The sequence below is a fragment of the Anser anser genome, assembly GCF_964211835.1.
Source record: "Anser anser genome assembly, chromosome: 2".
NCBI classification, from domain to species: Eukaryota; Metazoa; Chordata; class Aves; order Anseriformes; family Anatidae; genus Anser; species Anser anser.
Window position 1 is genome coordinate 152933989 of NC_139721.1, and position 13030 is coordinate 152947018.

A 13030-nucleotide genomic window follows, 5' to 3' on the forward strand; every position below is an offset into this window, starting at 1 on the left:
CAAAATCAGTGAAATTCATAGCAACTTCTTTTTGCTAGAAAACTTTCTTCATAGTGGAACAAAGCTCAAGATTCTAGCCTCAATGGCAATACATTGGTTGTTGGATCTTCGTATACTGAAAAGAAGATGAAAACATTTCTATGCTAGAATACTCTTTTTATGGAAAAAAAAAAAAAGCTCTGTAATTGAAAATGCCCAGCAGCTTCATCTGTGTTTACGTCAGTTTGTTTTGATTTAGTTTGTAGAATTTGACCCTGTATTTTGCATATATGCTGATTCTTTTAATGTAAAGGAAACAAAAGCATATCTTAAAGTTACAGTGCCATATACTTCAGGAGAGCAGTAAGGTATAAGTGTAACTTCTGAAAGAGACAGTAATCCATAATTTATCACAAAGCAGATAACAACACATGGTAGAATCCACAAATCTGTTCTCACTGCATAGAGGCACTAAATGCCATTATTGCGTGGATTACTCTCTATACATGGTATCAGAAATGATTTTGAATATCTTGGGGATTATTATTATTTTTTTATAATGGCTGTACCTATAACTTTTATTCATGAGACTAAGATAAAATAGGCCAGATTTCCACAAGCACAACAAAAAAATAAAATGTATAAGAAGATACAAAAAATAATTTAGGTTTGATACTGAGAACAGATGATCACTTTTAGGAGTTCCTGTTGAGATCAGGTTTGAACTGTTTTGCATTTTTAACTAGTACTATACTTTTAAAAAAACACATTTTGTGTATTGGCACTTTAGGAACATCAGACTTTCAAATGTGTTCCACTTATAGCTGTTCCCATTGTCGATAGATTTTCTGAAGTTACCAAGCTGTGCCTCTGAAAGCATTATCTTATGTGCCAACAGTTTAAAACATTAATTGATTTTTCTGGTTGTCCATTTGCAATGTATTCTGTAGGTCAGGGAACAGTAGGAACTTTTTTCGTGGCTTCTTATAGATTCTAATAAAAAGTGCTGTATGCTCAGCGTGCTCAATACACTTGCTAAAGTATTATCAGGCAATAATTAAATAATTAAAAAAGCAACTTAGTGTAGGTATCTCATTATCAAAGAAACATTATGGCAGGGAGACCTTTTATTAAGGATAAAGTGTGTAATAAGACAATATGAAGTCATATTAATGAGTCATTAATCCCCACAGAGTTAGTGAGAGCAAGAAAATAGACTCAGACACTTGAAAGGTAAATTGACTTAGGCTAAATTAGTGCGTATGAAATCTGATGGAACAGAAGACATGGATTTCATCTTAAAAAAAAAAAAAAAGAAAGAACGAAACTGGGAGCTTGATTTCAAGATGAAAGTTCTTTCTTTGGTGGCTAACTGGAGTGTACGTGGTATTTCCTGGGCCCTTATTAAATTTCAAAAAAAAAAAACCATTCTTGAAAGAGGATCCAAGATAAAGGGAAAAAAATCCATTCTGCACACAGGGAATAAATGTCAGTTGTGTTCATTGGTGCAATTAGGCAAAACCACAAACGTTTCCAGCAAGCTTCAATGTATAAAGTGGGGTATAGCATTATTTCTATAATAAAACCATCATTAAGTCAGTAATAAGATTCTCACAGTATTTAAAAGGGAGAAACTCTTTATTCTAAAAAGTGTGGTATCTATTAATAGAGAACATTCTAGAAAAGCATTATATCTGAGGTGCAGAGATTCAGATATTTCCATGTAAAAGCTTCCAGCGCGCTGTTTTTGGTAGCATAGTACAATTATTTCTATGGATAAATAAGTATGTACGTTATTGTCTTTATACACTGTAGTTCTTTGTATGCAAAGTCCTTTTTTCTGTATAAAATAAAACTGAAAATGCTTCCAAATAAGTGCACAACAAGAATTCAGATGACAGTCATTTCTTGTACTCACCAGGTGCTTTTACATAGTCCTCTTTCATCCATTTTCCACTATCACTTTGTCAAATTTAAAGGAAATATTTTAATTCAGTTACAATAATAGCTCATTTAATGCATTTTACTTTCCGTGTTAACAAGGTGAACAACAGTGATATATTGGTGAACTACAAAGATTTTAACAAATCTTTCAGAGCTATTTGAAGGATTTTATTAAAGTTGTCATCAATTAAATGTATGCTTTGTCAGTATTTTACATTTTAATTGTTATTTTTTCAGTTTATAGGATAAAATATTATATCTAATATGGAATTTAAACAAAATTTTGAGAGAAATTACTATCTCTGTAAGAAAAAATGAGAAATCATAGACCTCAGATTTTGCTTCTACCACCAGTGCAAGCGATTATACACTGTAAATAATGGCTTGAAAAGCTAACCTAAATACTATCTTTTATCTGTGCATTCAGTTCCCATTAGCTCCAGTGGAAATCCTCAGGGCAGAATTTGGTCTGGTATTTCTGTTTTTCCTTTCTTTTCAAAGTTAGTGAAGAAAGGCAAAGATAGATGTTGGAATTAGTTGATAAATGAAAGTTGAGTGCTTGAAACTGGGATGCCTTCTGTGATGAGAGCCTCTTTGGATTAGTTCATCTCTATTGAAGCAGAAAGCATACTGCCCGTCTCTTTCTAAAAGTGCAGAACAGTTTTAGCCTGGCTTTAAGTTGAAAAGGAGGTGGATAACGTTACGTGCACAGCCACCCTCCACAGAAGGGCAGAATTTAGAACTCTGAAATAAGAGAATAATATGAACAGCATGAGAAGGAAGCAAAGTTGTCAAGTTCTCTATAGTGTTCTGTGCAGTGAACTTTATTTTCTTAGAGTTTGTGTGCCCGTTGAGTAGCTGGTGGTTCTCCTGGAATTGCACATGATTGCTTTGGAGGCCCTCAGCATGGGAATGTAAGAAGAGCAGTCTGGGCTGTCCTTCCTTGCATTAAACTTAGGTATATTCTGGGCAGAGAAAGTGAGGCAGTAGTGTGTGATTGTTCACAGGCATTGGTTAAGTCCCATTTGTGTCAGTTGTTCTGTATGTGAGGAAAGAAGTCTGGACTGAGGAGATGGAAGGGTGTGGTGAAGCTTTCACAGCTTCCCTTCCCTGTGGGCTGCAAAGGCCGGGCCATGGCTCTACCCTGAGGTAGGCTGAGTTCTTAGCTTTCCCCTCCTGAGGAGACCAAGCTGCGCCAGCCAGGGCGGCAGGCCTGATCCAGGCCTCCTGCCCCACTGCCTTAGCTCCACGATGCATTTGTTTCCACATCCGAAGCCGTCAAGTTCCCTGCTAAAGCAGAAAAATGAAATTTTCCCCACTCACAAGCTGCCTCTTGGTGGGGGTGGATGCTTTTTTTCTGGTTCTTCAAAGTGAGCAACCCTGTGAGCACTATTGGTTGCGGTGCCACCACAGCAAATTAGATTATTAATTACATTTATCGCTATTAAATTAGTCAGGACACGCATTTGATACAGCTGTGAACATTGAAGGAAGTCTGCTACTTTGTGCATAAAGTAATATAATTAAACCCAAGATTTGGAAAATAAGATAAAGGTACTCTCTCGAGCTGTGCTCCCAAATGAGCACCATGACATGAGCTAGCGGAATAAAAGTTTGCTTACAGTAGTGTGGAGGTGTTGAAAGTGAAATGATCCCTTCTCTTCCCGAGCTGGAAAGCTCCTCCACCTGGAATTGTTCTTCACTGAAGTGTGTGGGCACATAGATAGGAAATGTGGCACCAAAAAGGTGACCCTTTTCTGCAACCCTCCATATGATGTGACACTCACAGGTAACGAAACAGACTGGGGACACTCCCTCTGCTGTCTTGCATGAGGAATGAAATAGCTGCTGGTGTTGACATTTGAATTATCATCATCATTGACATGTTGTTGAGATAGATGAGGAGAGATGGTAATAATTCAGATTCATTGCACACAACGTTCTGAATCCCATATAAAAGCTTCTACGCTGCTGTTGGTTAATCACCTTTTTAGCTTTTCTTTGTAAATGTCACTTAGACCTGTTTAAAATAGTCAAGAAACATTGCTATTTTGCGATTCCCAAGCACTTGAGAAGATCAGAAGAGATACTTTTCCCATCTCATTATTCCCTCATTAAGCTTTTTGCTGGAGCTGACTTGCTCAGTTATTTCACCATGTTCAGGAGTCTTACCATATTCTGTAAATTGCTGTGGGGCCCAAATGGTGTTGATTTTCATCATCATCCAGCAATTTTTTGAAGTCTCGGAGCCATCTTATATCTTTTCTGGGGTGTAATTTAATCATGCATAGTTTCTTTTTACAAATGTTTTCTTCTGAATATGACTTGGCCTCAAAGTAGGCATTTTATTTGATTTATTGTTGGATCATTAACTTTGATTCATGAAATAAATTGTTAACAGTGAATTATTTTTTTACGCTGTTTCTGCTGAAACATTGAATTCTCTGTACTTTTGTGGTTGATAAGCTTTTGAATGCCTTTTTTTGTTTTGTTTTGTTTTGTTAAGAACTGCCGAATAGAAGTAACTTCAGTGTTTTGCAGTGTAAAACAGTACCTTTTATGTCATGCACATTGTATGTTGTGCGGGCTGGTAATGTTCCTTCCTTTGCTTTTGCTGTACAGGATTTTGGAACAGAATGCAGATAATGAAAGAAATTCTGATCTGGAAAATGATGTGAACTTGGCCAAGTCACTTCAGCAATATCTTAAATATCTAAATATTCTCTCCCAGTCTGCAGCTACAAATTTATATCCAAGGAAGAAGAACGACAAAGCTTCTGTCAAGGTTGTATTTTTAATATAGTTCTTACTTTCTGTGATTTCTGGCTTTCTTTTCATGTGAACTTTCCTTATTTTTCAATTTTCCCTTCTGTCCCGACATCAGACATTGTTTCTTATTGCCTCCTCCAACTGATTATCATAACTGCACTAACCAAGTTCTCCTCAAATGAGTTGAGTCAGCTTCAACACTGTAAACCACAGATCTCTTCTAATCTGGAACATTTTACCTAAATTAGGGACTGATTCTATGTTAGGAAAGAGGGAGAGTGGGATAAAAGCTGTAGCATCTTCACTGGCTGATCTGAACCCCCCTGTTACAGCACCTGTAATGCTCCTCTCCAAAGAGCTGACAGAACTACTCTGTGAATTCTTGGTGTTTATGGTGCTTAGAGTACAAATAATAAAAATATTTGAACAGATTTTGACAATAGATCTGATGAGTTTTGCCTCAAAAATTCCTACTTATTGATCATGAAGGAAGCTTATCATGACCAATTAAGGTGTGGATTGTATACATAATAGATAAAGCTAGGAAGATAAATCACACCTAGTAAATCTTGGTATTGGCCATGTTTAAAAAAAAAAAAAAAGAAAAAAAATAGAATGCCTATTTGAGAACTAAAACGATGCTTTCCTTTCCTAGAGAAAATCTATCTGGTTCCAAATAGAGCTTGATAAATTTGTAAAATGATTAGATGATGTGGATGCATGACAGGCCCTCGTAGTCCTACATCTTTTGCTCAAAAAAGTATGTTTGTTCAAAATAAGCATTGGTTTAAAGAAATAAGCTGCTGTTATAGGGATTCTTTCAAAAAATTGGTATGTGCTGTTTGTATGAATACAGTTTAAATGCAACAACCTTATCTAAAAATGCACTTCAGATTTAGAAAAAAAAAAAAGAAAAAACAGGTGAAGAAAATATGTCCAAGCCAAACTGCTAGCTTTTTTTCCAAGAACTAACTCAGAAACATAGAACTTCTGCAGTGTTTCTGCATCAGCAACTCCCAACAGCAGTGTAAGTTGTATCAACGATTTAATCATGGCACATCTGAAGCGTTGTTCTGTCGAGAAGCTGCAAGTTTCCAGTTTCACTGGTTGGGATGTATAACTAAGCTACGATTCATAGCGTATGTCAATGGGTACTCAACTGGGGCAGAAGAAACCTGCAGGCAGTGGCAAGGCAGCTTTGGGGATGGATGGCTGACCACCTTTGTGGTGCTTTGCCTCAGCTCTTTACTCGTGGGCACTGACTGCAGTGAGGATGCCCTGCTTCGAATCGCTGGCTTTAAGAGAAGAGAAAACTTGCCCAAGAAGTATTTCAGTGGGTCTGGTGCTGTCATGCAAGTTCATAAATAATCCATATGGCTGAGACCTTCTGTGGGGAAGCCTGCTGTGATAACACCACCCACCAACCTTATCGAGTGTTGCCATGGAGATGGGTACTCTGAAGCCTGGGGGAGTGGGATAAAGACGAGGAAATCTGGAAATGAAGCACGTATAGAAGCAAACTGTACGCTTCTATTTACTAAGGAGCATTCTAAAGCAGCAGACATTGAGCCAGACATGTTACCTATAATTTAAATTTAAAAAAAGAAGAGAGAGAGAGACAAAGAGGGAGAGGAAAAATATCTTAAAAATCAGCAATAAATCATGAATTTTACATGATCCTGGAGATGTTTTCTTGTCCTTTGCAAATCAAATGTGACTGCTGTTCTTTAAAAAGAAACAAGAGGGACACTGTGTTTGTACCTTAATTCATTGGGTCATTAATGGAATAAGTTTAAACAAAATAGAAGACACAATGTGTGCTACTCCAGGAAGCAGAAAAAAAATGTAAAATTTAATGGCTAGAAAAGAGTATGAAGGAAAGTAACTGCAGGAGCTGTATTTGATATGGTCATAACACTTGAAGTCGTAAATGACTATCTTAAGCACGTTCAACAAAATCTTGATGTCTTGTTTTGTAGTTCACAGATGAACCTATGTTACACAGTTGTAGCAAGTTCTTATCTTTTTTAGCTTTCTTGCATTACTCTAATTAAAAACAAGGATAAGACAGAGGTACTTTACCCTACTTAGAATCGCAGCTTTTGGGCTGTTGCCCTTCTTATAAAATCATTTTCTTTCAAGTATATATTTACCTCTGTTACTTCAGCCTTGCTGTCGGGGAACAGGAGATGTAACGCTGCTCTGGTTGCTTTGATACCTTACCTTCTGTGAAGTATAGCTGAATCTTGCAGAAATTGAGTGCTTCTAGGCAGACTCCCTGAGTGGGTTCTGTTTTGTTCTGAAACTGTCATCAGAAGACTCTGGACAAGAGTAAAAGAAAGGAAGAGAAAAGACTAAGAGGGTTTAAAATAATCCAAAAGTTTTATTTAGTATCTTAACTTACATATTTTTAATCAGTCTTTATAAACTTTTGGTCTTTAGTTTTCCTACTGTGTTCCACATGCGTATTACCAGAATTAAAGTACAGAATTCACCATTTCCAAGCAGAGTACCCATACAGTTATGTACAAAGCTGTAAAATGAGCCAGAGCAAAACTTAAAACAGGAAACTCTCTTCATATTCCTGTTGTTCAAACAGCTGTCAGATAGAGGTTTGATACAACAGTGACAGAAATAACACTGTCAAGCTTAAATCATGTGGTGGAACAAAACCTGTAAGTTTGCCATTTATAGCAAGAGCTCCTTTGAGTGGATTTGGAAGCACTAACTTAGAATGTTTTTTCTCAGTATTTAGACAGTATCTACTGCAGGCTGTAATCTAGCCAGCTGATAATAACTCTGCCAGTGGATAAATAACAGTAAATTGGAAGATTTGGTGAGTTTGTTTCCTGAGGATTAGAGTTGTAAAGAACATTTCACTCCAGTTCAGCTGGAAAGAGTTGTTCAGAAAATGAGCACTTGGTGGCATTTGTTACTTAAGCATTAGCTAGTGGGAATTTGGGTTGTTGTTGTTTCTTTTTTTCTCTCCTTTTTTTTTTTTTCCCACTCCACTTAATGAAGGTTTTACCATTCACAAAACGCTGCATTATCAATCTTTGTGATTCCTTTCTGCTGAACCTGGACTTGGTATGAAAAATAGCATATAGCCAGGCACATGCACAGCATGAGAAAGCTTGGCTTCTCTTACCTACTGAGGCAAGAAATGCAAAGGCTTCAGGTGTGTGAATTCTCCTGCTCATCTCCCCTCCAGTTAGAGCAGACCTCTCTTCCATGGAAAACAAACAAATAAGCAAAATACACACAGACATACATACAGGCACTAACACACACAGACAAAACTGAAAAAAACAGTCCACGTTTATACATTTCTACTGAAACTGAGAAACAGTTTTGCTGGGCTGTAAGGGATAGCACACAGCTGATATCTCTAAAGCCATCCAGCTGTAAAACCAGAGCTCACTTGGGCTGCTGCTGCTGCTGGTAGCCCTGCTGCTGGGCTCTGCGTGAGCAGAACATAGCAGGGGGTGTGCGTGAAGCCTGGAGGAGAACTTAAGTAAAGGAGCTGGAAAAGGGAAAAAAGGGAAAAAAAAGTAGCCATGTCCACAGTGGACATTACAACAAAGCCGAAAGAGAGGCAACAAAAATGATCAGGATGGAAACAAATGCTGCTGTTGCCTACTTTTCAGCAAGCATTAGCCCAGGCAGTAGGCAGTGATCTCATATTATATATATTTTTTGAAAGTCCAAATGCCTGCAGTTGAATAATTGCATGTGATTTCAATTATGTTGCTTTCATCTGATTACGAATAATTTTTTAGTCATCATAGAAAGAGAAAAGATGTGAAATGTGATCCAAGTGTATTTAAAGGTCTCAAAACCAGAAAGAGAATAAAAATAACTCAGCTGGACTGGCTTCTTTTTTGTTGTTGTTTTTTGTTTGTTTGTTTGTTTTTCCCTTTTTTTCCTCGATCTACAGTTTGTACATATTCTCATGCTTTCTGATAGCCTGGCTTTTTAATTTTTTAATGCCTCAGGCTGATACAAGTGCACTGCTCTGGTGCCGTAGCACTGCACAGGCTCATTTCAGATGCAGCAGCCACGTCCACCACCTAAGGACTGTAGGACTAAGAGGGTTGTCTGCTACACTTCCCCTAATGCTGCATTTCTTGTTGCAGGGGTCTCTGTTTAATGGTTTAGGTTTTTAAGGATAGAAAAAACAAGTTACTGCTCTTGTTCCTTCAGTCTGACTTGGCCTCTGAGGCTTTCAGATGAGGGTCCCACCTGCAGTTAGGGTCTTCCTCAGGCTGGTGTGCTGCTTAGGCCCCAGGACGTAGTGTGGAGAGAAAATTGATTAACTTGGAGTCTTTGGGGAGTTTCATTCATTTTCTGGAGTTTCCTCTTTCTTTGTTTTTTAATTACATGCATTTATTTTCAAGGCATACTTTGTGTATAAATATTGTGTTTGCAGAAATTTCCGAGTCTCAGGTATTCTTCTAAGTTTTAAAGGACTGTTTGGAAAAAACAATCTTTATTTTCATCAAAGAAGGTCTTTGAAGAATCATGAAGGGCAAAATGAGAGGATAAAGAGACTGGTTAGTGGCAGTGAGCTATGGCTGGTTGTTAGATCAGCAGTTCAATGGTGCTGAAAGGAGAAAAGGCGCAAGTAAATACTCGAGGCAGTCAGCTTGCTGGAATCTTGAAGCTTATGAAGGTTAGGCAGGGCATTTGGTAAATCTTATATTTTGGTCCTTGGCACAAGGGGAAACTTTCGACTCTCCCCTTTCACATTCAGGGAAGCGTACTCATAGCTTTGCTGGGTTGAAAATCGATTGGAGCTTTGTAATTGATCTCCTGAAAGAACTAAGATGTGTAATAATTATTAAAAAGGATTATTATTTGTTTTAGAAAATCAGAGTGCACAAATGCTGCGAGATATACTCTGAACTTATCTGCAAACAGTGATTATGCTGATTAACTAGTCAGAAATTATGCAGTCATTGCTTATTTTAATCTGGAGCAGTAATTCAGAAAAGCAGGACCCTTATTTGTCTAACACTGATTAAAATACAGTGCTGAATGAAGATTGTCAGAAATTGATTTGATGGCTGACTGCTGAAAAGCAAAAAACCTTTCTGCAGTGTATACATTTAAATTCTGCTTGTATAAATAGTAAAATTAATATTTCATATACGTTGGATTCTGCAAGAAAAATGTAATTCACCCTGTGCATAAACAGTTTAGTAAAAATATCAGTAATAATTGATAGAGTACCTCCCTGAAGCTGCAGAATTGCCTGTCTATTGGCATATCTACACAACAGCCATTAGAGTAATATTTGAATGTCTCAAAACATTGATGTATTTATTTACTTAATGCCCTTACAAAGTAGGGAAGAACTAATATTCCTATTTCACACACAGATTAGATAGCTTTTCTGAGGTCATGCAGGAATATTTTGGTAGAGCGTAGCCTTAAAGTTAAGCCTCAAATCCCAGATGAGTACTTCATCTGTTGGATCATTTTCCTCTCCATGGCTCTTTTAAGTTAAATAGAAACATTAAGGTCCTCTAACAAACAAACAAAAAACCAAAACCCTAAAAGAACTGGAGAAGAATTCATTTAACCAAATACTAATGTTTGTGTAAGTGCAAGTCAGCCTAACTTCATTTTATGGTCAGTGAAGAGAAAAAGGAATTTCCAAGTTATGTATAACTTTGAATATATATATATATAATACACTATAATTATCTTGTATATTATAAATATACAAATATATAAATATATAAAATAAAACGTGGTAAATTCCACATCTACATGCATCTGTCAAGGATTTCATTTTTTTTTTTTTTCTGGAAGGACTGGTACCTGTACTTTCAAGGGTCTAACAGAATCATGGCTACAAAGCCTGGTAAAATTATATGAAAGCTGTTTGTGTCATAAATACAGACTTTAGAGATCTAATGTGACAAGTGACTTATTTTTTGAGCTTAATAATTTGGCAAGAGAAGATTCTAGTGCCAGTACCATGCCCTTTGAGTCACAGAGTTAACACCTGGCTTTACCTACAGTCTGTGGGTTTGTGTACAATGGGGTGACAGAATGTCCATGAAACACATAGAAATCCTAATCCCTTATCACACAGCTGTCTTATAAAGATTAATAGTTTGTTCAATGATTTGAAGGTGCAAGTGCAATAGAAATGGTATTATAAATGGTGTGTGTCAGGTCTGGGGGCTTATTTATAAAGCCAATTCATTACTTTCTAGTAACTAATGGGTGAAGCATTGATTGATAATTTTAAAATCTCAAATACTGACTGGACAATAAGATTTCCTTCTTTTTCAGACCCCTCCCCACCCTTTCAAAAATAACTTTTTATTTTGCCAAATGCCATGTGTTTAAAGTTTTTGCTTCTGTAATTTCTCCTGCAAGTCTGCTATTTGTTTTGCAAATATTACTTGGTGTACTTCAGTACACTGTGCTCAATAAATGGAAGATGGTGGAGCAAAGAAATTTTAAAGTGTATTCCATATTTATTTTTAGATCACAGTCATCAAATGGGAGAGTAGAGTCCACAAATATTTAAACCTTTTTTTATTTAACGTCTGTGTCAGTGTGTTTGTATATATATTTCAGGACAATGCAACAACCAATTTATGTTTTTTATGAGGCAGTTTTTATGAAGCAGTTGTCTAGAAAATGTTCGGTTGCTTGCAGTGGGGTTGTTATAGATATGGATCCTGCAGATCTCTATTCTGCATTTCTTTGGATAAAGGTAGTCTCTAGACTCATATGTTGAAGTTATAAATATGTTGAATTGGTGCTAACGTGCTCAACGTTTGGCAGATGAAGATCTTCATGTTTCTATGTAAATCATCTTTAGATAATGAGTTAGCTCAATATATCAGCATATGCCTAGAGAAAATGTGTTTAAACATCTTTCGCTGAAACCTTAAGTAACAGACTTATTGACATATGAGCAAACTGTTCTCATAGAAGGGAGGCTGATAAACCCTGGTATATCTATAGGCACTGATCACCACGCTGCACAATTTCTACCATCTAGGGGCTGTTTGTCACTTTATTGGTTCCTGTTCTAATGTTAGGGAACTCATGAATCTGGTAGCCTGCCTCTGAGGCTGGCACTCAAACCACCATGGCACACGGGCACACAGAATAGACAGCTCCTCACCCAGGAGAATAGTTAGAAGTTGAGTTTGTTGAGACGATAGGACAGACTGTCGTGGCATGGACGTGTGGGGCATGGTCAGACAAGTGCACCAGCCAGTATGCTTCCATGCTACTGGTCTGCCACTCCTTCCACAATTAAGGTAGTGCGTTAGAAACTTCATTGTATCCAATAGGATGCAGATTTGTCAGAAACAGAGACAACAACCAGCAGTTACTTATGAAGACTAAAGCCAACAAGTTCCTCAGCATCACAAGAAATGACAACTAATGATAAGAATTATTCATGCAGGAGAGTCTGCTGGAGAAAGCTGAAGGGTAGGCGTGCAGCTAAGAACATCCCAAAGGAGACCAAGAATGGCTGGGAACATTTGTGACTTAAAAGTGAATTTTTTAAATAGTTACTTATACATGAAAGAACGCAATGTAGTTATCCTATCTTTCCTCTTTTATTTTGGAGGTTGTTTTGTTTAAAAATGGTAGAATACACTGCTCACAATCAAGTCTCTGTCAACTGAAATTGCTGCAATGTAGATTATTGAACGCTGTACAGTCAGGCCCCAGACAATTCTGTTACACTGCGGTTTCACAACCAGAATTAGGAAGCAAAGTCATCACTTGTTTTGACCAAAGGAGATTCTGAGAAGCGCTTTTGCTTGATCAGGCTTTTGACACTGCAAACTACAGGATGTTAATTAACAGTCTTTGCCATCTTTACTTCTCTGACGTAGTCCTTAAATAGTTTCAAAGCTGTTGTAATTCTCAGGGAGAAAATACGAGATAGCTACAGAAAATTATTAGTGAAATAATAGGTCATATGAGATGACTGTAATGGCCCCTGTTGCCTTAAGCTTGTGAATCTGTCAGAAGACCATGGGCCTGGTACTGTACCATCGCTGCAGGAGGCACTGGTTGTTTGGCCTCTTTACTGGTATCCTGGTTATGTATTAATCTTCCTAGTTCTTTTTATTTCTCCCCCTCCCCCAGTGATTTCTTGCATGATATAATATCAATCTCTACTGTATGCAAAAAGGCCATTATCAGTTGGTAGAGAAGGCTTTTGTTCCACTATTTCTCAGAAAATTGAATTTTTTTCGTCAGGCTTACCTGTTATTTTCAGACAAACCTAACAACAAATTTGGTGCAGAGCGTGTAACATCATGTCTACAGCGCACAGAGGCTTGTAAAG

The 13030-nt window shown here is 37.3% G+C and overlaps 1 protein-coding gene across 4 annotated transcripts in view; it reads left to right on the forward strand.

Annotated features, from left to right (window-relative positions):
- Positions 1-13030, forward strand: part of PTPRN2 (protein tyrosine phosphatase receptor type N2) — a 648013-nt gene that overhangs the window by 225675 nt on the left and 409308 nt on the right. For all 4 annotated transcript variants that reach the window (XM_083823703.1, XM_083823704.1, XM_083823705.1 and 1 more), the window contains one exon: positions 4546-4708. In XM_083823703.1, the coding sequence (XP_083679829.1) occupies positions 4546-4708 (163 nt within the window). The remainder of the gene's footprint in view (positions 1-4545; positions 4709-13030) is intronic.